The 21,192-nt window shown below is 44.9% G+C and overlaps 8 protein-coding genes across 8 annotated transcripts; 3 read left to right on the forward strand and 5 right to left on the reverse strand.

The window, feature by feature from the left end:
* Nucleotides 1-538: 538 nt before the first annotated feature.
* On the reverse strand, nucleotides 539-1,334 carry GLAREA_03234 (Nudix; the record flags this gene model as incomplete). Its single annotated transcript, XM_008088318.1, has 2 exons — nucleotides 539-963; nucleotides 1,055-1,334. 2 exons carry the CDS (start codon nucleotides 1,332-1,334, stop codon nucleotides 539-541), a joined length of 705 nt encoding a protein of 234 aa, XP_008086509.1.
* A 368-nt stretch (nucleotides 1,335-1,702) lies between these two features.
* GLAREA_03235 (uncharacterized protein) lies at nucleotides 1,703-1,948 on the forward strand (the record flags this gene model as incomplete). Its single annotated transcript, XM_008088319.1, has 1 exon — nucleotides 1,703-1,948. The coding sequence occupies one exon, from the start codon at nucleotides 1,703-1,705 to the stop codon at nucleotides 1,946-1,948; it is 246 nt and encodes an 81-aa protein (XP_008086510.1).
* A 993-nt stretch (nucleotides 1,949-2,941) lies between these two features.
* Nucleotides 2,942-4,800, forward strand: GLAREA_03236 (Acyl-CoA N-acyltransferases (Nat); the record flags this gene model as incomplete). The annotated part of the gene is made up of 3 exons (XM_008088320.1): nucleotides 2,942-2,984; nucleotides 3,729-4,335; nucleotides 4,467-4,800. The coding sequence occupies 3 exons, from the start codon at nucleotides 2,942-2,944 to the stop codon at nucleotides 4,798-4,800; spliced, it is 984 nt and encodes a 327-aa protein (XP_008086511.1).
* A 1,246-nt stretch (nucleotides 4,801-6,046) lies between these two features.
* Nucleotides 6,047-7,190, reverse strand: GLAREA_03237 (NAD(P)-binding Rossmann-fold containing protein; the record flags this gene model as incomplete). The annotated part of the gene is made up of 3 exons (XM_008088321.1): nucleotides 6,047-6,170; nucleotides 6,296-6,443; nucleotides 6,515-7,190. 3 exons carry the CDS (start codon nucleotides 7,188-7,190, stop codon nucleotides 6,047-6,049), a joined length of 948 nt encoding a protein of 315 aa, XP_008086512.1.
* Nucleotides 7,191-7,870: 680 nt separating this feature from the next.
* Nucleotides 7,871-8,945, forward strand: GLAREA_03238 (Ribosomal protein S5 2-like protein; the record flags this gene model as incomplete). The annotated part of the gene is made up of 2 exons (XM_008088322.1): nucleotides 7,871-8,308; nucleotides 8,355-8,945. 2 exons carry the CDS (start codon nucleotides 7,871-7,873, stop codon nucleotides 8,943-8,945), a joined length of 1,029 nt encoding a protein of 342 aa, XP_008086513.1.
* A 1,161-nt stretch (nucleotides 8,946-10,106) lies between these two features.
* On the reverse strand, nucleotides 10,107-12,033 carry GLAREA_03239 (uncharacterized protein; the record flags this gene model as incomplete). Its single annotated transcript, XM_008088323.1, has 4 exons — nucleotides 10,107-10,282; nucleotides 10,328-10,802; nucleotides 10,877-11,721; nucleotides 11,796-12,033. 4 exons carry the CDS (start codon nucleotides 12,031-12,033, stop codon nucleotides 10,107-10,109), a joined length of 1,734 nt encoding a protein of 577 aa, XP_008086514.1.
* Nucleotides 12,034-13,908: 1,875 nt separating this feature from the next.
* GLAREA_03240 (uncharacterized protein) lies at nucleotides 13,909-14,658 on the reverse strand (the record flags this gene model as incomplete). The annotated part of the gene is made up of 3 exons (XM_008088324.1): nucleotides 13,909-14,049; nucleotides 14,110-14,272; nucleotides 14,324-14,658. 3 exons carry the CDS (start codon nucleotides 14,656-14,658, stop codon nucleotides 13,909-13,911), a joined length of 639 nt encoding a protein of 212 aa, XP_008086515.1.
* A 4,739-nt stretch (nucleotides 14,659-19,397) lies between these two features.
* GLAREA_03241 (SGNH hydrolase) lies at nucleotides 19,398-20,239 on the reverse strand (the record flags this gene model as incomplete). The annotated part of the gene is made up of 2 exons (XM_008088325.1): nucleotides 19,398-19,859; nucleotides 19,910-20,239. 2 exons carry the CDS (start codon nucleotides 20,237-20,239, stop codon nucleotides 19,398-19,400), a joined length of 792 nt encoding a protein of 263 aa, XP_008086516.1.
* Between the last annotated feature and the right edge of the window lie 953 nt (nucleotides 20,240-21,192).

The raw sequence follows: 21,192 nt of genomic DNA on the forward strand, positions 1-21,192 counted from the left end.
TTTCTTATCCATCAATAAAATTCTATATCTCGCCATGACCCAAAAACACCAATAACACCAACCTCCATATGCAAAAAGTAAAAGCTGACTGAGAAACTTCAGATCTCTTTTTTGGCCGCATATGGTCATTTTTATCGCGTCTGGAAAACATGCAGCTAAGCGGGAACCTTTCTTGTGAGCCTGCTCTAAAAGTGTCTTTTCAATAATGCCATATTCATGAGAAAGCAATGGCGGGTAGATCCGACTTGATTTTGTCTCTAGTGCAAGTTGAAGAAACAACAATGGATGCGAGAAGAAACCAGCTCAAGAGTCAAGCCCAATGCAGCCTCCCCAAATGGACACCTTTTTTTGTACCGAAAGAAACCAGCAATTCTCCCCTAGAATACTGGCCATTATGTTCACCGCGTATTCAACTCTTATGTGGTGAACCCGGGATCCTGACTCCCATTCAAATGGCGACCTGGAAACATCTGATCTTTGATTGGAGATAATGATCGCTCGAGATGTGATGGGTTTTCAGAACACCGGGCCCACGTGGCTACCTGGAGATAGTAGAGCGCTTCAAGGCTTCTATTAACTCCGGACGACCGTTCAAAGCCGACTCTGCTTCTTTAAACGTAGCCCATTGCCGATTGCGCTTATGTTTTTCCGGCCATTCCTCGTGTTCCGTGGTGACAGTGACTTCGAAGAATTGGTAGAGAGCCTTGGGAGCATCTTTCGACATTTGTTTTGGGGTTCTGGTTTCCTCAATGGTGCCCAAATCGTAGTCGATCTTGCATGAGATTCCGGCCTCTTCCCAAGCCTCACGTTGTGCAGCATCCATGCAACTTTCGTCCGTCTCCCAGCCGCCTTTTGGCATGACCCATCCGGATCGTCGAGTAGATTGAATTAAAAGGACATGTGTTTTGGCGGAATTTAAAGGAACGACACCGGCGACAAGTCTTTCTCCGTCATCACTGTAGCCTGTGTTGAGACATCTGTTAGTTGAGGGTCTTGAGGGGTGTGTCCCTTCTGGGCCAGGTACCGTGCGAAAGTTCAATGGGTTTGTACTTACGTTGTTTGGCTCTTCCGACTCGCGACTCCATAGGACGGTTGGTCATGATGCCGCAGTGCTGCACCAGCGCTGGTGCGTCTTGCGCGAGGTTTGGGTGTCGCACAATGAAAGTGTTTGTCGAAAGAAGTTCTTTGTTGGAGGGTCGACTCGCAAAAATATGTTTAGCTGGGTCGGGGGAGAGGTTCAAAGCTCCGTCATTTGGTGGGGTGAGAACGTGGTTCGGACGGTGAATTCTGCGAAGGCTTTCTGAATTGGCGTTACGAATCTGGAGCCGGCGCATTCGCTAACTATGAAATCGGTCCAGTTGAGATGTGATCAAACTGGTGACTTTGAATTATTTTGAGGATGGCCAAGTTGGGGCAGCCGCGTGGAAGTGAAGAGGGTTTTGTTGCTGAAGCTGCTGTGGACGCGAGCGCGAGCCGAGAATAATTCGAGGCAATTCCGGCAGGGCTAGAATCTAGGTAGACGTACCTAGGTAGCCTTCGACCAACAAAAACCTTGAAAGATGGTGTTGATTAGTCGGACGGTTGGGCGTCGGTTGTCTCGTGCTCTTCTTCTCTTCTTCAGCCTTTCTCGTGAGGTGAGGGCCGGCAATGGAACATGCGAAGTAGATGTACTTTTTGCGTTCTGACGTCTGAAGACCTGACCATGCCCTTAAAGGGTGGTCGCTACGCCAATGGTTTGATTGAATTGGTCTTCTTTGTAAACGGAACTGGGGCAAGTGTGGGAGTGGCCATGGACGGCTTGAGTGGCTGTCTGCGAAGAGCCACGCCGCCCACGCTGGCACCCCGTTTTGACTACTCGAGGGCTGTTGAAGTGCCAGGAGCAGGTCCGAAAGCAGAGCCTTGTGGAAGATTTTCTCTGGAATCGGAGACGAAGCGCGTGCCAGGGTGAAAGTTACCTTGAAGCTCTCCTAGGAAACACCAGAGAACGGAGTACGAGGAGCTGCATTGCATTGCAGTGTGCAGGTCATCACAATGTGGTGGGGGTGTTGCTTTTTCCTGCCATCCTCCCTCGACCACTTTTTGATACTGGCTCTTACTACTGGACTGCCACGCCTGGATGGATGAGATACGTACAACCGTGGGTTGCCAATTATCTCGTTACACGCCCAGTCATCCGGATTATGACTCGTTGACTTGGGAATAAATGATTGCCGCAGTTAGCCCAGAAGAGTTGATATCCCATGAAGTTGTGCTCCAGCCAACCGTGGCCCCAGACTTTCTCCATGCAAACGCTACTAGCTATTTTGATAGCAAAACATCCCACTCCCACACTCCTGGGCAGTTCCCATATAATACCGGCACATGGTGGAGAATAAAGTCTTCGACATCCATGAAGCTCAGGTGATTGTCATCTTCATACTAGCTTTGGTCTTTCGAACATCAGCCGTCTCTTCTTGTTGCGTGGTAGTTCCGGCCTTCACCGTTTGCCAATCGTCTGGGCTCCTCGCTTCACTTGACCTTCTCCCCTCCTCTCGGAGTCTCTCCTACGTCCGCACCTTGCACATACAACAATACAATAGCTCATTATCTCAACATATCAACGGGGCGTAAGGCCTTGGATCGTCCTGTCAACTATATCTACTACAACAAATCTGCTGTAATTATTACAGATATCCATCACGAATCCGCCCGCAACGGGCCTAGGCTGGAGGGACCTCACGCCTAGCCTCGCACTTGTACACCGGTACACTACACTACTCTTGATCAGATCGAGCATCGTGAGATTCTGCTAGACTGCAACTATTGCTCCTCCCACGGATCCGTTAATTCGTCCAGCTGTGGTGTAAGCCTTGGCATTTTGGGCAAACCTCTCGCATCACCAATTCCACAGTCCACTCCACTTCCACCAAGCAAACCGCAACCCCTCCTTCATTGCTCCGACATGTCGACCCCTGGCTCTGAGTCTTCGATACTGACTCCGGTTGGTAAGATTCCCCTTTCCCCTTCTCTGCACCACCTTGATCCATATGCCAATCGATTAGCCCCGTGTTGGAATTGTTCGACGACGTTAATTTAAACCTTTTGTCGAAGCTATTGACATGAATGTCGTGGCACTCGATTTCAGGAGAGGATACAAAAGCTTTCTGATCCTCTGCATATGCGAGCCGATCTCAATGCTTCATCCCACTCTCATTTTCGATTCTGGTCACTCTGGAGTTGCTCTGTGACGTTCTGAGTTACCATTTTGGTAAACCACCTTGGTGACCCCGCACTAGTACTCTATTCTTATAACCAACACGCTAGCATTATACTTACGCCGTGGCATTGACTCATTGTTGTGACTGAATAGATATAATGGCTGACCTGTGCCTACAGGATATCAGAATAACAGTTGTGGTTATTGTGGCAGTAAAACGGAAAGTCAGTCTCGAAAACGTAATTTTTTCATACTTCTTCCTAAGGAAATCTCACGATTTGTCAAAATTCTCAACAGAATTACTTCTCGGTCATAAGCATGACTATAAAATCTCTCTTTCAATACTGATCTTACCTATTTCATCTTTATTTACTTTTTGGCTCCGCAGGTTTTTCATATTATGCACAAACGACTTCGTTAAGCGCAGTGACATACCAACGTCTTCTCGATCGCGGGTGGAGAAGATCTGGGAAGCTCATCTACAAACCCGACCAAAGAGCATCATGCTGTCCACACTACACCATCCGACTAGACTCGGAGGCCTGTCGCCCAACTAGAGACCAACGACAAACGGTAAACCGGTTCAATAAGTTTATCCTCGGAGACTCTTATATCAAAGATGCCGCAAAGCTGTACCCACTGTCACGCGAGCAAGCCAAGAAACGTAATACCGATTTTGACGTGGTGGAACGGGTTCACGAGAGCGAGAAGAAGCTTCTGAAATCCCCTCCGGATCCTGCTCATTCCCTCGAGGTGACATTGGAACCAAACGACTACACGGACGAAAAGTTCAAGCTATTCGCAAACTACCAACGCGTCGTCCACCACGAACCACCTCACAAGATCAACAAAACCTCGTTCAAAAACTTCCTTTGCACATCGCCCATCCCGGCAAGTACAGCGACATTTGATGGCCGAGAACGGAAGTTGGGTTCATATCATCAGTGTTATAGAATCGATGGAAAGCTGGTTGCCGTGGGCGTACTGGATCTGCTACCACAATGTGTGAGCGCGGTTTATTTCATGTACCATGAAGAGGTACACCGCCATGGCTTTGGAAAGCTGGCTGCGATCAGAGAAATCGCGCTGGCGAAGGAGGAGGGGTATCCGTGGTGGTACGCGGGATTTTACATTCATAGGTAAGTCGGTTGGCTGCATACGCTTTGGAAGCACGAATCTGTTATGTTTCAGCAATGTTGTACAACAGATCTACCTATAGATGTCTAGTGTCACCCAAGTCGTGGATGGAAAATTGCTAATACCGACATAGCTGCGCAAAAATGAAATACAAAGCCGATTACACCCCTCAATACCTCCTCGACCCCGAATCATACACATGGAATCTCCTCGACGACACCCTAAAATCTCATCTCGACACCTCAAAATACTTCAGCTTATCCGCCCATTCCCATTCCCAACCTCAATCCAACCCAACACCGACCACCACCCCCTCCTCTTCCTCATTACCCACAAGCTCTCCCCCCTCCTCCCATCCCCTCTCCCCTCCCCCGCCATCTCATCCCTCCCAATCTTCCTCCGTCCAACTCCCATCCCAGGCCTCCTCACCCTCGCCGAACTCCAGTCCGCCAACCTCTCAGCCATAAAACTTCAAAACCGAAACCAGCTCTTCGAATGCTCGGACCTGTTGAACTGGGAGGAAAGTGATATCGCGGATCCGAGCAGTATCAAGGGGATTATCGCGGAGCTAGTGAGTGCGGTGGGGGTTGAGGTGGCAGAGGGGATGGTTGTGAAATTTGGGTAGTGGGAAGTCTCTTCACCCTCCGCCATTAAAGTCCAAATTGGGATTAATTTGAGTGTGTTGATCTATCGAATTGGAGAGTAGGAAGGAGAGTGAAGATTTGTTGAGGAAGTGTTGGAATTCCCTAGTTAGGAAAAAAGATAGACGACTATAAAAATTGGGAAAGAACAGAAATCGGGTTCCTAGACATCCCTCCTAGCTTCAAGATATACCCCTCCACTCAGGCCTCTAAAACATGTTTCGAGCCCCGAGGACGTACTCTCACTCAGACCCGTTGGTATTTTCAGATTTCCTTTGTCAGGTAAAATATAGAAATCATCTCCGCTTAGCCAAATACAACACTTCTCCCATACCAACTCTCTACTGCAAAGCAAAAATCACTGTTTACACGGCATTCGTGGAAAGGTACACCTAGGATGTGCGGATCCTATGAGGGAGTGCTATATTCGTTTTTCTCGCTAGCCAGACGAAAAGAACTGCAAAACTAGAAAACAAACGATGCATATCCTACAAACACAATACCTCACCAGTAGATAACCCAGTTCTCAGCGCAGGCTTAATCCACAATGAGCTTCTAACAACAAAGGAAAATCTACATAAATCACCCAAGTACAATTGTATTTCTGCGTTATAGCATAAGTCTTGGTTGTCCGGACTTGTGAGATTTGGATCTCGTGTTGAATTTACAGAATTCTTGTGAAAAGTAATATAGATATTAGAAGTTTTAGGCGAAAAGAGAAATTATGGCACTCGCTGATGTATTTCTCTCGGGGTGGATGCTTCTAATTATCTGAACAGTAACTTGAAAAGAGCTCGGTTCGCGAATCGCGAACTGTAGCGTTTATATCAATTGCCACCAAGGGAATAGTTTTTATTCCACAGACCCCAAACCGTGCTCCTTAATTCCCTACCCCTCTGACCTCTACCAGAAACAATCACTTTGCTATTCACTCGCCCTGTTCAACGTTTTATCAATCAACCAACCACGAGAACAGCACACACTTCAGAACCCTTCAAATATTATTTTGTCTTCTATTAACGCAACATCACGCACGCATCTGTACACAAGAACCGGGTATATCGCTCAAACATCAAGCACTCTTCGCAACCTCCATGACCTCCGGGCGAACCTTCGACAATATAGCAAGAACTTCGTTCCAGACTTGTTTTTGCATCTTCTCTCCTTCGGGACTGAATATGACTTCTGCTACCATCCTAAAAGCAAAGTGTCAGCACATGTAACCCAAAAATTCATCAAGGGGGCGGTAATTGAAAGGGAAAAAATATGTAAGGGGACACACTTCCTATACTCCTCATCACTCTGCGTATCCGTAACATACAACCCATTCTCCTCGCTCAACGCGGCTTTAATCACCGTCCTCGCGCCTCCTTCGGCGGTTTTGCAGCATAAGGTCATGAAGATATCTGCAACGAGACCGATTGCTGCGTTGGTTTTGTGGTGGCGGGCAAGGTTGGATTTTACCATTCCTAGTTTCGTCAACATCTCCTCCAGTAATGGATTTGCCCCAAAGAAAACTGATATATGTTTGGGGACTTACCAGGACACAACGGATTAACAACCACCTTCCCCTCCGCCAACGCCGCCACCTCACGCACACAGTACTGTAGTAAGAGTTTACTGATATAATAAATATCGACCTTCCCCGTCGGGAAATTCTCTGGCTTGGAATAGAAACCTAAGACGTCTGTTTGCGGCAGCGTAGAAAGAGGGACTTCGCGATGAACACCGGATGATACAACGCACAAATGACCTGTTCCGTTCGAGACTTTCTTGAGCCACGGTAGGAGCAGGAGAGCGAGTAAGGTGGTGCCAAGCACGTTTACTTGAATTCCCATCTCAAACCCCTCTGTGCTTGCTTCGAATTTAGTCATGTAACAGCCCGCGTTCAAAACTATGATGTCCAGTTTCTCCTCATCTTTGACCAGTGCTTCGGCGAATGCTGCGCTGCTAGAGAGGGTTGATTGGTCTAATTCGCGGATTTTGACGATGTTTGAAGTACCGGTTTGTTTTTCGATCTCAAGCTTTGCTGCTGAAGCGCTGGCGAGTGTACGGCCGGTTATTGTTACGGATGGGGCGCCGAGGTTTATGAAGTGGACTGCAGAGGCCAGTCCGAGTCCTGAGGTGCCGCCTGTGATGAGGATGTGTTTGTTTGTGAAGGAGCCGGAGGGCGGAAGAGGGGGAAGAGCGAATTTGTTGCGGTAGATTTCGGCCATTGTGAGAGTTTTGGATGGTGGTGTGAGAGAGAAACGTGTTTCTCGATAGATAGAGAGGAAGGTAGAAGAGAAAAGAAGATGGAGAAGAGAGAGAATTGGTGTCACAGAAACTCAAAGGTGAATCCGAAGCTAAAGTCCCTTCCCAAACCTACCTAGGTACAAACCAAGGGTCCCTCCTACCTCATGTACTCCCCGTATCTTCGTACCACCCCTCCCCAAAACCCATTGCTATCTCTCATCCCCATCCAACCCCCAGTAACACAAGATCGCAACCACCTCCCTGATAGGCCAGTTCGGGAATAAACATTTCCCACGGCTAAAATGGGCGGTCGAGATCTTGGTACTCGTACCTGCTGATGGTAAGGGACTTGTGATTGGGGGAGGAATCAAAAGGGGAGGCATGAGGGATAAGAGTGGAGTGAAGCAAGCGAGGAAGGAGGCAGGTGAAAGGCGTCTGGGCGAGATGAGGCGATTGCAGGGGGCGTTTTAGGCGTTAAGCCTTGCGCTAAAGGCGGGAAGGCCCGCTGAAAATTTGGGGAGTGATGAGGGGAGCTTGGATGCTGATGTTGAGCTGTATGAAGCATCTTTGCGACTTTCCACTTTACCACAACTGTACCTTCTCACACTACTACCTTACCTGAATATCGAAATCTAAGACACAGCTTGGGCTCACTCAACCCATGGCTCCCTCAGCCCTCCAACAAATCCTCCTCTCCCCCGCCGAACTATCCTACCTCCACACCTCCCTCTCATACACCCCTCCAATCCGTCCCGACGGCCGCACCTCAACCCAATTCCGCCCCTTAATAGCAGAATGTGACATCCTCCCGGGAACAAACGGTAGCGCGCGCATATGTTTCGCAGACGGCACCGAAGCAATCGTAGGAATCAAAGCAGAGGTCGAGAAATCGCGTCCTACATTCCGGGAAGACGAAGATGAGGGGAAGAAAGGCAGGAATGAGTGGGTGGAAATAAGTGTAGAGATTCCGGGGTTTAGAGATGATGATTCGATGCCTGTGTTTTTGGGAGCGATGTTGAGTGAGGCGTTGCTTGCGGATGGGAGTTTTGTCGAGAGGCTGTGGATTAATCGGAGGTTTCACTGGAAGATTTATTTAGATGTAAGTCTCTGAGTCTTCGTGACATGATTTTTGCTAATAGACATAGATTCTACTCCTTTCACAGCCACTATCATACCCATTACCACTCCTCTCACTAACCACCCACCTCGCCCTCCTCTCCACCCGTCTCCCCGCCCTAAAATCAGAACAAGACGAAGACCCCCTCTTCAACGACGACTGGGACGCGGCCGTCTACCTCTTCCCGCGCGAATCAGACATCGCCCGTCCACCTATCACTCTCCTCGTCATGGCCGTGGGATCCAACATTATTTTCGACCCTTCCAAAGAAGAACTCGCAGTCGCGGAATCCGTCCTCGCTGTGTCAGTAGCTGAACGTCCGACCGACGATGAAAGCAGGAGTTTGAAGTTGTTGGCTGTAAGAACGATTGACCCGCCGAGTCGACTTACGCAGCCTGGCGTCGCGAACGAGGTTAATACTGCGACGGGCGGGACGGCAGTGGGGAGTGTGGGGGAGCGCGTGTTGAAAAGGGAGATCAAAGGGGAGAAGGGGGTTTGGCAGCCGCCGAGGGGAGGGGCGAAGAGGGTACTTGTTAGGGAGATGATTAGACGGGTGCTGGAGCCGGGAGGCGTGGCTGATGAGGTGTTGGAGGGGTTGGAGGGTGTGGAGCTGGGCTGATTATGCTGTGAGACTGGGAAAAGATGTAGGTGGGAGGAATGTGGTGTTATACCCGTAGATGAGGAGATTAAAAATGTGTTAGTAATAGTGTCTGTAAGATATATCTTTACATTATCCGCTAAAAAAAGCCTTCCATCTCTCACATCAACCAGTTCACAAAAGCACTACTTCTCCATCCTCCCATCTTCTAAAACCCTTTATTTTGTACAAATCTTCACCAAGACAATAGCCCCCTACGGAAATTTCAAACCATACCCAATCCCACATAAAAACTTATTGAGGGCTGGTACTTTGTATTCAACATCAAAACACGCGGAGAATCCTTGTCTCACTGGGATGACTGACTTTGTTTTGGAATATAGCTGTATTAAGGGAGGATTATTTGATACTGGTAGTTGATGTATAGGTAGCGTTAGTTATTCAACACAGTTGATCCCAAATCTTTTTGAAAGATTTAGTTTAGATGTGTAGGGAGTGGAATCGGCAGTGAAAATCCTTTCGGCGACAACTAACCCCCTCACCCACAAATCTCCCTAGAAACAGTCATATTGTGCCTTCCTAACTTTCTACTAAAGAGCTTGCATTTCCTTAGCGAATAGGAAAAGGAGGAGTATTATTGCTTGGAAGATGAGATGCGGAGGCCACCGGATGGTCATTCCACAGTGATTGCACCTGTGTTTATGGTTATGTTGAAGGGCCGGGGGTCTTTATATATTGAGGGATCAGGGATTTTGGGGGAGGAGATCGTGGTGGGTTTTGAGGGGGGATGGGGGTTTGAGATTTGATGGGTAAGGATGATTTGATGGGTGGGGGTGATTTGATGGAGATGGGCAATGTTGTAGGAGATGGTCTGTTGTGAGTGTAGTACTGTGGTTTAACTGAATAAACCAAACTCATCAACTCTCCCTAGCCCACTAAAACCCTATTACATCCCAAAATCCCCGGTAACAACCCTTTAAAACACCACCTCCATCCCTCCATAACCTCACACCTCAAACCCATGGTGTCTGGCGGGTGGCGACGTTGCGGGAACCAGAAGAAATATGTTGTGTTAGAGAACACTGCTTTGACCCGAATCGCCGTGGAGAAAACTATCGTTTAATTTATCATTATCAATACAAAGTAACTGTACCCTCCCTACCATTTGTCACTCATACACTCTCAGCTATCATCTTCAGTCATACGTGTTCGCTTTCTTGGTGAGAGGGATCTCAATCGATGTTTTAACCTCCCAACGGATTCGTAAAGCCGACCTCGTAAAGTCTTGATCTCTGGTTGATCAAGAATTTCCTGACCAAGGGGTGAGCGAGCGAGCCGTCTTGCTTCTTTCAATTTACCTAAGCATTCGTTAAAGAGAACGTGCAATAAGAGGAGTAACTTACATTGTAACAAGCCCTCCAGCTTCTCACGTATTACGTCCATCGACATAGGGGTTTCAGCTAACCTACAAGCAAGATATTTCTTAGGCTTAGAATAACCTTGTCCTTTGTAGGGAAGTGGCTTGTTGAAAAGCCGCAGCCGGATTACCCATCCTTTAATAGTGTTATATCGCTTCAACATATTTGCCGATGCTACTGAACCCTTGCTTTCGTCGATCAGGTGGGCATGTTCCCAATGGGCATCGTTGAAGTCCCACGTCCTTCGATTTTCAGGGAAACCTATGCCCAGGAGCTGGCAGTAAATCCCAGCTAAACTTATCTGACCTTGCCTATGGTCTAGAGCCTCGTTCAACTCATATAGCTCTTGGAAGTCTAGAATTTTGCCGGACAGTAGACTATTACACCGTGCATGGCACAAAGTATTGCCACCTGCATTATCCCGGCCGGGATTTGAAGACATATATCTGGCAGCCTTCCTCTAACGATGCTCTGTAGAGCGAGAGGGGACCTAGACATTATTGAGCCAGAATAAGGACCCATAGGCGGGTATACAATCTTAGTTAAGGAAGCTTCTGGTAGTCTTTCCCATCTCTCTCGGTAGTTTAAAAGGGGAAGTCCTGTTCTCTTGCCCCAAGCCTGCTCCCAAAGATCATCCTGTTCCGCGAAAGAAAAGCCATGATCCTTCCAGAGGTCACCGAACCGTTTCTCACATTCCGTAATAATATTGGATGTCAAACCAGCCATAGTATCAGAAAGGTTGACCCCACAGTCTTCTTCTGAGATCATGGAAAGTTTTCCATTATCAGATGCCGTATAAATTGCTTCAAGGAGGCATGTCGCAAACACACTGCCTCCTGCTTGTCGCCCAGCGGTTTGGCTCACTGGCCAGGAAAGACTCTCATTCTCATTTCCCGCTGCCGTGATGATTGTTAAATTGAGAGCCGGTTTAGTATCGAAATGGTTGGACAGATTGGGATGGATTACCCAGCCCCCAGAATAGCAAGAGGTTGACAGTAGAGTTGTCTGGACCTTTGGGTTCAGCACTGATGCTAGCATCGACTTGTTCAACTTGTAGTGGCCATTTTCCTCACAACCTATGGAGATACCAGAAGTATCCTCTTCTCCGTGGCCAAATATTAACACAAGGACTGGGACACCTAACTTGTCCGCTTCTCCAATTTCCGATTTAAGGGTTGCAAGAAATCTCTCCAGAAGATCTTTTGGCTTCAAAACTCGGAATCCAGCTTCCATCTCATTATCTGGGAGCAATTTTGCGTCCATAACAATCCTTCGATCACCAGGAACTCCACTTGCGGGTCCGTGTAGGTATCGCCCGTGTTTGTTGATGAGGTCGGCAGGAGAACAGCTCGAAAGCCAAAGCTGGTTAGATAACTCCGCTACACTAGTGTCAGTATAACTTTGTATCTGTTAAAGGAATGACAGAAGTGGAAACCCTCGTTCCCTTACTTACGTCGCGAGCGAAGCATTTGATAGAATGAAAAGAAATCAGAGAAAAACCATCCATCTCGATCTGGAGCGGCCATAGATTCAGGTATCCCGCATACCGCAATGACTCTCGTCCCTTTTTGAATATCTGGAGGACATTGCGCGGTAAATTCGATACCCTCGATCCCTCCATATGGTCCCGGTTGTCTTCCATAACCTCCGCAACTTGAGGGCTGTACCTTAGTTATGTGACTGGAAGCCATTTTGAACCTTTTCAGTAGAAGAATTCTGGAAAAAGAATCGTGTCGTGGGACTGAACGGGAATGAAAGAATTGCTTAGACTTCGGGATGCTGCGAACAAGAAAGAAAGATGGTGGTCCTTGATTTATGGTCTTCCTTGGTGGGTCCCGACTAATTGTTGAGTAGCGCTGTGATTCACATCATAACTTCGCTTCATGTAACTTGGCTTCTTGCTAAGACCGGGTTGTGATGTAAGGTACCCGTAACTCTCCACATGTACTAACCAGTAACCAAACTAATCACTAGGTTAGGTAAACGACTACCGTCATTATAGATCGCAACAGAAGTGGCGGCTTTTCAAACATTAGCAGTAGGTACGTAGCTTGGGTAACTCCCTATACGAAAGTTAAAGACTTATGCCGATCTATATACTAGAAATAATAATCAGGGACCTAAGAAAAGAAACTAGTAACTACTTAGATTAAGCTAATAGGCCATGTCTCGTAAGAGAAGTTATAGAGGTAATACGAGTTATAGAGGCTTAGAGAGTAGAAGAAGCGTTTAAAAAGTTGTATATTAGGTAGAAGGTAGGAGATAGGTTTTTTCGAAGGAGAGTAGAGCCAAATAGTACTTAAATTAATTGTAGTTTATTGCCCGGTTTCTAACAAGAAGATCTTCTAAAATCAAATTTATTTTGGGTATTTTAGACTATTATTCTCTTTTTCACTCTCTTTAGTTTCTTGCTTCCTAGAATTATCTATTACTAATCACTATTTTCAAGTTATGTTGTTAGTCTAGAATACCGATAAGTTCGAGTATTTTATCCTTATATTTTGAAAATATAGCAATATAAACTAATAAGTTCAAAAAACAATAATTTCTAGAGTTCTACCTCGTAATAACATTCTTTCGAAAAGGGGTAAACAGAAGAACAAAAAACCGCGAATTGGCAAGAAAGACTAAACTATAGTTATCAGCGGTGATGACTTCGATGAGTTACTTGCGCGTATACCGGCGATCAAAGATTTTACCGTCAGCTCAGTTATTCAAGATACGATGTCAGATTGCGTAGTAATACTTCCCTGTTTTAGACGCTTCTGGAAAATAAAATGTGTAATTAAGCGAGGGACTAATTCGGTAGTGAGGTATGATTCGGTGACAGAGTTTTCATCATTCAACGAGTGTTTATCAGTGATCTTCCTGTATAAATAATTTGATCTCCTAGGAAACACCAATAGCCAAGTTAAGAATTCTTCCAAACTACACATTAATGACTTTATCCTCATTCATAATGGAGTATGTGATTCTGGATCGAAATCAGGTGCAATGCTCCCCGAGTGACGAAACATGATAATAACGCGGCAATCACCGAATCTTTGGAAGGGGGAAGAGAGATTGAAATGTTTTTTAAGTACTTGCGGTCAGCGGCAGTGGTGTTTTGAAAATAAAACACATAATAAAGTTACTGGAAGACATCGAGATAATGTTGAGCTTTTTGGCGACTGGATATTTGATAAGTGACTGATACATAAAGGCAAAGCCCTAGCTTTTGTACTGAGGACAATCTGAACACATTTTTGGTCATCGGTGTTGAACCTATTTAATCAAGCTGGAGGGTGATCTTTCAAAGTGATACTGCGAAAGGTCAATGTGGTTCTGAGGAGTTTACTGGGTCTTTTTGGTACCAGTTTTAGATAAGCCTAATAGTAAGTAAAACATTATCATTGAACTCATCACTACATGAACCATACCATCAAGAAACATTAACTTCCATGAACCTTTCAAGAACTCACTACCGACTGGCTCCCTACCCTGGTATAAACGCTGCCTTGGAATCACCTGCGAAAAGTGCATGCATTCCCGAATTCCTAAACCTCTCAATCCCCAACCAAACCCCTTTATGCTCCCCCACTCATCACCACGCCTTCACCCTTCTCACTTTTCTCACTCTTCTTATCACTCCCTTTCTTCCTCATCCTACCCATCTTCTCACTCAAAAAAGAAGGCATAAACCTAATCGCCTTGCAAAGCGCTTTCACCTACGCCCAAAGATCAGTAACTCATTCCTACCCCACCAACTTCCATTTTTAAGCACTTACACCCTTTCCACCCTCCCTCCACGCCCTCGCCAAGTGCACCTTCGCAGCTCTCCCCTCTTCCCTCGCAACTCTCGCCTGTCTTCTCGTGCGATACTCTTTCTCTGCTCTTTGGGCTGTGATGTACGCGGATGAGGCGTCGCGTTTTAGGGTTCGTAAGTCGAGTCTACGATCATCAAATTAACACAGTTCAAATTTGACGAAAAGTGGAATTTACTCAGTTCCGCTTGTTCCAGGTCTTTTTGCTTCTGGCTTCGGAATGAATGGCAAGGGTTTGGTAGTTTGTTTCTCTGGAGCTGATCGCGTTGGCGCTCTTGAGGTTGAGGTCGATGTGCGTTGGCGTGTTGGTTTTGGCGGTGCAGTTGATGTTGTAGTTTGTGGACGGGTTGGCAGATTGGGTGGTGATGAGGTTGGTGTTGCTGTACCTGGTGGTGCGGGAACTGGAATTGATGGTTTGGCCATGTCGGATTGCTTCGTTTCTGGAGGTCCAATTCTTGGGTTATTTGAGACGGTCTCTTGTGTTTGTTTGTGACCAAAATAGTTTAAATACATAATTACGGAAAAGGTGAATCGATCAATAGGTAAGGAGAAGTGTAAGGACTCGTTCTTTCAGCAGTTTTCTCCGGAGGGATTATCTTGTCTTGGTTGTCCTCTTATCCCAAGTTGATGCTTTCGCAGTCCTCCAATTTGAAATGAGAAGTTCATGCTTTCGAACATTCCACAAACTCATCCTTGCACCGTTCTCGCACCCCGAATCTTAGGGTTCGAATATTTCCTTCTGGAAGTTAGCGATAGTATGCGGGGAAGTTAAAATTCATGACTCTTCGTAAGAAGGAGGAGTTCACGAATGCGCTGGCATTCGTAGTATCATTAGAAAATGCGTTTGATTGGTTGTTTCGGAAAAGCATGTAATATTCTGGACGAGAATGCATTGATGGGAAGGATAGGGGTAATTGTTGTTGCTAAGCGAGAGCGTTGGAAGGGGGATTATCCCAGAAGCGATTTCCTCGAAAGTAATAACACCATAAAGTATACCTTTCTCAGTTCCCATAAACAAGACTTTCTTCGATAGAGAACATGTTGAACCAATTTTCTCATCGAATGAGAGTGATTTTAAGTTCATAGACCTGTGATCTGTAGAATAGGTAAAATTACGAATTGCACTCGAATCGCTAGTAACTTGGACGAATTCGACAAACAAAATCTTCGAATGCCTGAATTCTATATACGGGTTTTCTTCTACACACTTATGTGAATGATTTTCTTCAAAGTTGTTGCTAGGTCTAGAAGAAAACCGAATTATCATTCGCTTTACTTTTCGCAAAACCTCGATTCGGTATTTTGATATTCCCATGTCGCCTTCTCTTCAAACAACACATGTATCGCCACTATAAAAGCATAGATACCATATACCACATACTTTCAAAACAAGCTGTCCGGTCAAGCCATCCAAGCAGACTTTTAGCAACTCTCCTAATTAACCCTGTCTCTTGAAGAAATATTTTTGTTGCGACAAGAACTCTAGACCTCTTGAAATCCCTCCCTTGTGTAAATCTTTAGCTAGAGGCTTTGAATATGCGTGATTCTCACTATATAGAAGATAGGGTTATTACTAAAAAGAAAGTTGTCACCGAAAACAATCTACCGAATTGATATAAGCGAGCTACTCGCTTTTTTTGTATCTGCCTTAATGATTTTTGTTTCCAACGTTCTCTTCCCGTATTAATAGGATTAAGCATTATACTACAAAATATAAACGTACGATCCAACCGTTATCTAAACCGGTACTTGAATTTCTAAACATAAGAAGGGGTGGGGGTTTATATTCTATTATTCTAGGAATTGTTAGCTTGAGTTTTACGTTGAATAGTTGCTATTAGGTACGAGAAATATTCTTATCGTATGTGACTTTTAAAAGCTTCGACATACTCCTACCTTTTAGAAGAGCGGAATTGAATAGGCTACCGGAGAATAAACAATCAATAACAAACTCTTCCGAAATTGAATTATATTTTATAAGCCCAATACCATATAGTAGTCCTCGTTTTTAAAACAATATAGTATCGTATTATCGAGCCTAATTAAAGTGGAAACAAATTAATAGTAATCTAATAGTCGACTATCTTCGAGTACGTCTAAGTGAAGTAACACTTTAAATACGGAGATAAACTTATTTCATCTTCTATTATTCTATTAATCCGACGATCTGATCTTCCACGCAACTAGTGCTGCATTTGACGTTATTCTTGAGGACACTCAAATAACAATCCCCGTCATACATTCAAAAATGTTCTCGCTAAATCAACAGGCTATACATCGTACTCTACTTTTATTGTCTTCCTTACATTTTCAGTTGTTGCTGCCGAAAAGTGAATCACTATCGAAGTTTGCGTATTTCAAAAACTCATTGATTCAAATCAATAAGTGACACAAAGCCAGGGAGTCTTTCCAATACTGTCTAATTTAGCAGCTTGCAGAAGTTTGAATCCTGTCTTTTTCCCCATTAGAAAGTGTACTCTGACTGCGAATTGCTGTGAGTACTTAATTTTACCACTCTAGAGTTCACATATTTTTATAAATTGACGCCTTCTAGAAAGCAATAGTGACTCCTTTTTTTTGGAAAGCTTCCGGGCCCTCGTTACTAGTGGATACACAGTTGAGCAAAAGGATTGCTGAGTTTCCGCAGTAAAATAATGAGTTTATCTTCTGTACTAAATTATATGTAAAGTTAGGTGTATGTATTCTAGTTCTATTATATAGCTTTAGTGGTTTTTCTTAGGGTATAGGAGGTGTAAATTGTAAGCGAGATATAATAGAATAGACAATGATTCATCTGTCTATTGGCCTAGAGAGATACCTATTAGGGTGGAGAGTAAGATAGTAAGTAGTAAAGTATTAGTTGTAAAATTTAATACTTAAGTAAGATATAAGGCTTTCTCTAAATACTAGAGTAAGATTAAAGTAAGATTAACTAAACCTCAAAATATCGAATTATTATTCCAAAACATCTTCTTTAATCTATAATGCTATATCCACGAATCTTACTTATTAATAAATATAACAATTACAATATTAATTTACAGCCGGCGATTCTACAATAATAACAGTCTCCCTCTCTACCTCGATCAAGAAACTTAGACGAGTTAGACCGAAGTCACATTCTTGATTACATTAAAGTCCATTTCCTTAGATAATCCTCTTTAAATACGAATGAACCTAATTGACGAACATAATAAGCAGTCGGCTACAAGCTGTTACGAAGCATGATTGGTTAGTTCGGTGGAAGGAATGTGTAAATCTGTTCTATATATTTACATGAGTCTAAATACGAATCCTCTTTTACTTTCAATATTTATGACCGAACCTACAAAGTAGTCTAGTTAATTTAGTTTGAGAGTAGTGTTTGCTGCCGGAAATCAAACTGTCACCGATTTCTATCTCACTGCTCTACAACTACCAGCACTACTACCAATTTACATGTAAATGATAGAACTGATAATAATTACCAGTTTTTCGGTTTATTAAAGACTACGAGGACAAAACGGGCCCGGAGGAAATCTCCAAGGGTAAAATTCGACTTCAAAGATTAGTGGATGTTGCTTCCGAAAAGACTCATTTCTCCTTCTTTTATAAACACAACATTACAGAAAAACAGTCAGACTTCCAATTCCCCGAATTCTAAAGAAAATATCAACTCACCCCTTCGTACCACCCTTACACCCACCAGTGTTACGCATTAGGTAACCAAGGTATATACCTAGAGCAATAAAAGGTTGGTACCCTACCTTTTAGGAGGAGCTCGGGTAAGGTACCCGGAAATATAAATCGGGTAGGTACCCGGGTTACCTGTATACAAAAGTACGCGCTAAGGGATTCCGGCTACCTTTTTAGGTCACGTTGTACCTAGAAAAATACTCCCGGGTAGGTACCAAGGTATACCTTACCTTTTGCGGAACACTGGCACCCACTCCATTCTCCTCTCTTCTCCACTCTCCCATCATTCCAACCATCAATCCACACTCAATAATCCTCACTCACCTTATAAAAGCATATTCCCACCTGTAAGTTATAGATCATCTTCTCAATATTCGGCTATCCCTCTCTCTAGGAAGCTGTCTTATTATCGTTGTTTATTGAGTTGTCGATTTAATAGTTGGTAGATAGTAAAATTGTGAAAAGAATCAGAAGAGGTAGTAGCAGAAAAGTGGTGAGAGATAAAGGCGGGGAAGAGTGTTGCTGCCGAATACTAAATTGCTGCCGAAATCATTTGCGTGTTATTAAGTGGTTGATGTTTAATCGATTGAAGCGTGTGTAAGCAGAGTAATTGTTATAAGTTATAGCATAAGAATTAAAGACCCAGGTTTGTATGTCTCTTCAAGGTGTCCGATCACATGGCGGGGTCTTGCTGTGTTCATGAATGGTAGCGACATCTACGTATGTTCTGAAGAAACATTTTCTTATTTTTATGCACCTCCTGTACAGATATTAGTAAACCTTTTCATCCTTGCTTCAAGACGACTTCCCAGCCCCTTCCCATTATCCTCACACACATTCACTTTACTCACTCCCCTCCGCCTATCACTCTCCCTCTCACATCCAAAACCCATTCTCAGAACCTCTGCCACATGACCATAAAATCACACTCCCAAGCTTAACTTCAAATCTCAAGATGGACATTGAAATTTCCACTGATGGTTTCTGGCAAGTTGTATCTATTTACAAATCTTTCGTGGTCACGACCAGACAATCAGGACATGATAGATTTTGAAAAGGAAAGGAGACGGGGAAAGTGAATAATAGTTAGTAAGAGGTGAAAACGGGATAAAGAGGAGTGTCGCTGCCGAAACTTATCTCACCACCGAAAAGGTCGTCACGTCTTGAATATCTTCAAGCTTTGCGCATGGAATGAAAAAATGTTTACATCCGTGTAGTGATTTCCGACAGAGTGACGGCACGGAACATGAAATTGCTTGGATGTGTTCCATCCAAGGTTCCTCAACAATCAACCGAGCCAACGAAACCCGTATTTTAGTCTATTTAAGTCTTACGCAACTTCAGTCTTTATATACATCGCCCTCCCAGCCTACTAGGCCAGGCGTGCAATCTCTCCATGATTTTAACAATAAAAGGTTCTTTGGCCTTTCCCTATCGCGTGAGAAAAGTATACTTGGTAAGTTGCTAGTAAGTATAAGTTTGTCACATGCAACCTTTCAAATAACAACATTTATATATGTAAATTCATCAGATCTAATCCCGTTCCCCCCAGTCTTATATACACCTTCTTTCCCCTTTCACGCAGTAACATAAATCCCCCTCCTAATCCCCTGCACAACCCTCCAATCCACACCCACCCACTCCCTCAGTCCCTTTCCCAGTCCCGTCTCAAGCACCAACGCCGCCACCAAATTCCCAAACACGCGACTCCCCATATCATTCAAATGCGTAAAATCGGTCGGCTCAAGATTATACGTCGTAGCTTTCGCCAGCCCAATCGCGTTCAAGTAATTCATGCTCGCGAGATTGAGGTCCACGTATGTGACGTCGAGGGATTTAGCGACGGCGATGGTGGCGAGGCGTTCGTTCTCGAGGTTGCGGGTTACGAGGCCGGAGGCGTTGAAGTTGCGGCGGGAGAGGGAGGTTACGAGGATGGGTGTTGCGTTTAGATCGAGGATTTGCTGGGCGAGTGAGCGTAGGTTGGTCGAGTACTGGGCGAGCGAGATGTTTGCGGCGGGTTTTTGGTCGTTGTGTCCGAACTAAACGGGTTAGTTCTAATTCCAATTTCGAATTAAAGAGGAGGATATACCGAGATAGTGACAAACGGCCTATACTTCCCTTCCGCCTCTCTCACGCCCTTTAACACATTCGCCCAATCCCCTCCAGCGACGAAACTCACTGTCGTCGCGCCGTTGTGTCCGTAGTTCGTGCCTTTGGCGCCGTTCTTGAGGGTGGAGAGGAAACCGGTGCCCCAGCCGCCGCCTTTGGAGGTGTTGGTGAGGGCTTGGATGGCGGTTGTAGAGTCGCCGGCGAGGAAGAAGGCGGGAGGTAGGAGATGGGTGTCGGTTCTTGAGGCGAAGGGGAGGAGGGAGGCGGTTGTTAGGGAGGAGAGAAAGATGAGGGGGGTGAGGATGTGCATTTTGAAGGGTTGGGTGGGTGATGGGGATTGAATGGCAAGCTTCTCAGTTCAATGATCAAAGATCTCAAAACCGGGGACGTCAAGCTCATATATCCTCTCCCTCCCCCACCATGCTCCCAAGACCTAAACAATCTAATTTTCCATCCATCGTCCCAAATGACGATTTACCCCTCGGATCGTTCCATTCATCCATGACTCTTCCCCTTGACCTCACACCCCCAATCCCCGAATCTTGCTTTCGAAGTCCCCACGCAGAACCAAACTCCCCTAATTCTCTATGCAGATGCAGGTCCAGTGTTGAAAGTTTTTCCACCTACAATATTCAAGACGAAGTACGGAGAATTTAAAGTTCTGGGTCGATGTGGTTCGCGGCAGTATGTCCCGAATCTATGGGGTTTGCGGGGAATGAACCTAGAACCAAGATCCCATTCTCGGCTAATTTGGTCTAGATGTCATTTGAAGACCTGCATGAATGTTATTATTTGAGATTTCATGTAAACGATTTGCATACGATATGCATACTTACGACTTGTATACCCACTTCGAAAAGCATGGAGTATTTGCTCTAGAATCAACTCTGGTTAAAGCCAGCAAGAGATCGCTTGTAGCTTCTAGTATCAACACTCTCAGTGCTCACCCCCAACTTCACAATTCAAGTCTCACTCAAAATGTAAACCACAAGAGTGACATTTTAGTATCATACAACCCTTTTCATTCATCTCTAATCTCTCCTACAGACACCTTCTCTCGCCTCCACTTCCCCAAAGGTTATTATGTACTCAATCGAAAAACTAAAAAAAGTGAAAAAAACACCCAAACCAAATGCATACAACTTTCAACGCTGATCAATTCGATTCAATACCCCAAGGGACCAATATCCAGTCCCCTCCCATTCCCAAGACAATAAAAAAAGTAGTAAGTCGGCGGCAAGGTCTCAATGGACCGTAGTAAGT

Source organism: Glarea lozoyensis (assembly GCF_000409485.1).
Source record: "Glarea lozoyensis ATCC 20868 chromosome Unknown GLAREA6, whole genome shotgun sequence".
In the NCBI taxonomy this organism is placed as follows: Eukaryota; Fungi; Ascomycota; class Leotiomycetes; order Helotiales; family Helotiaceae; genus Glarea; species Glarea lozoyensis.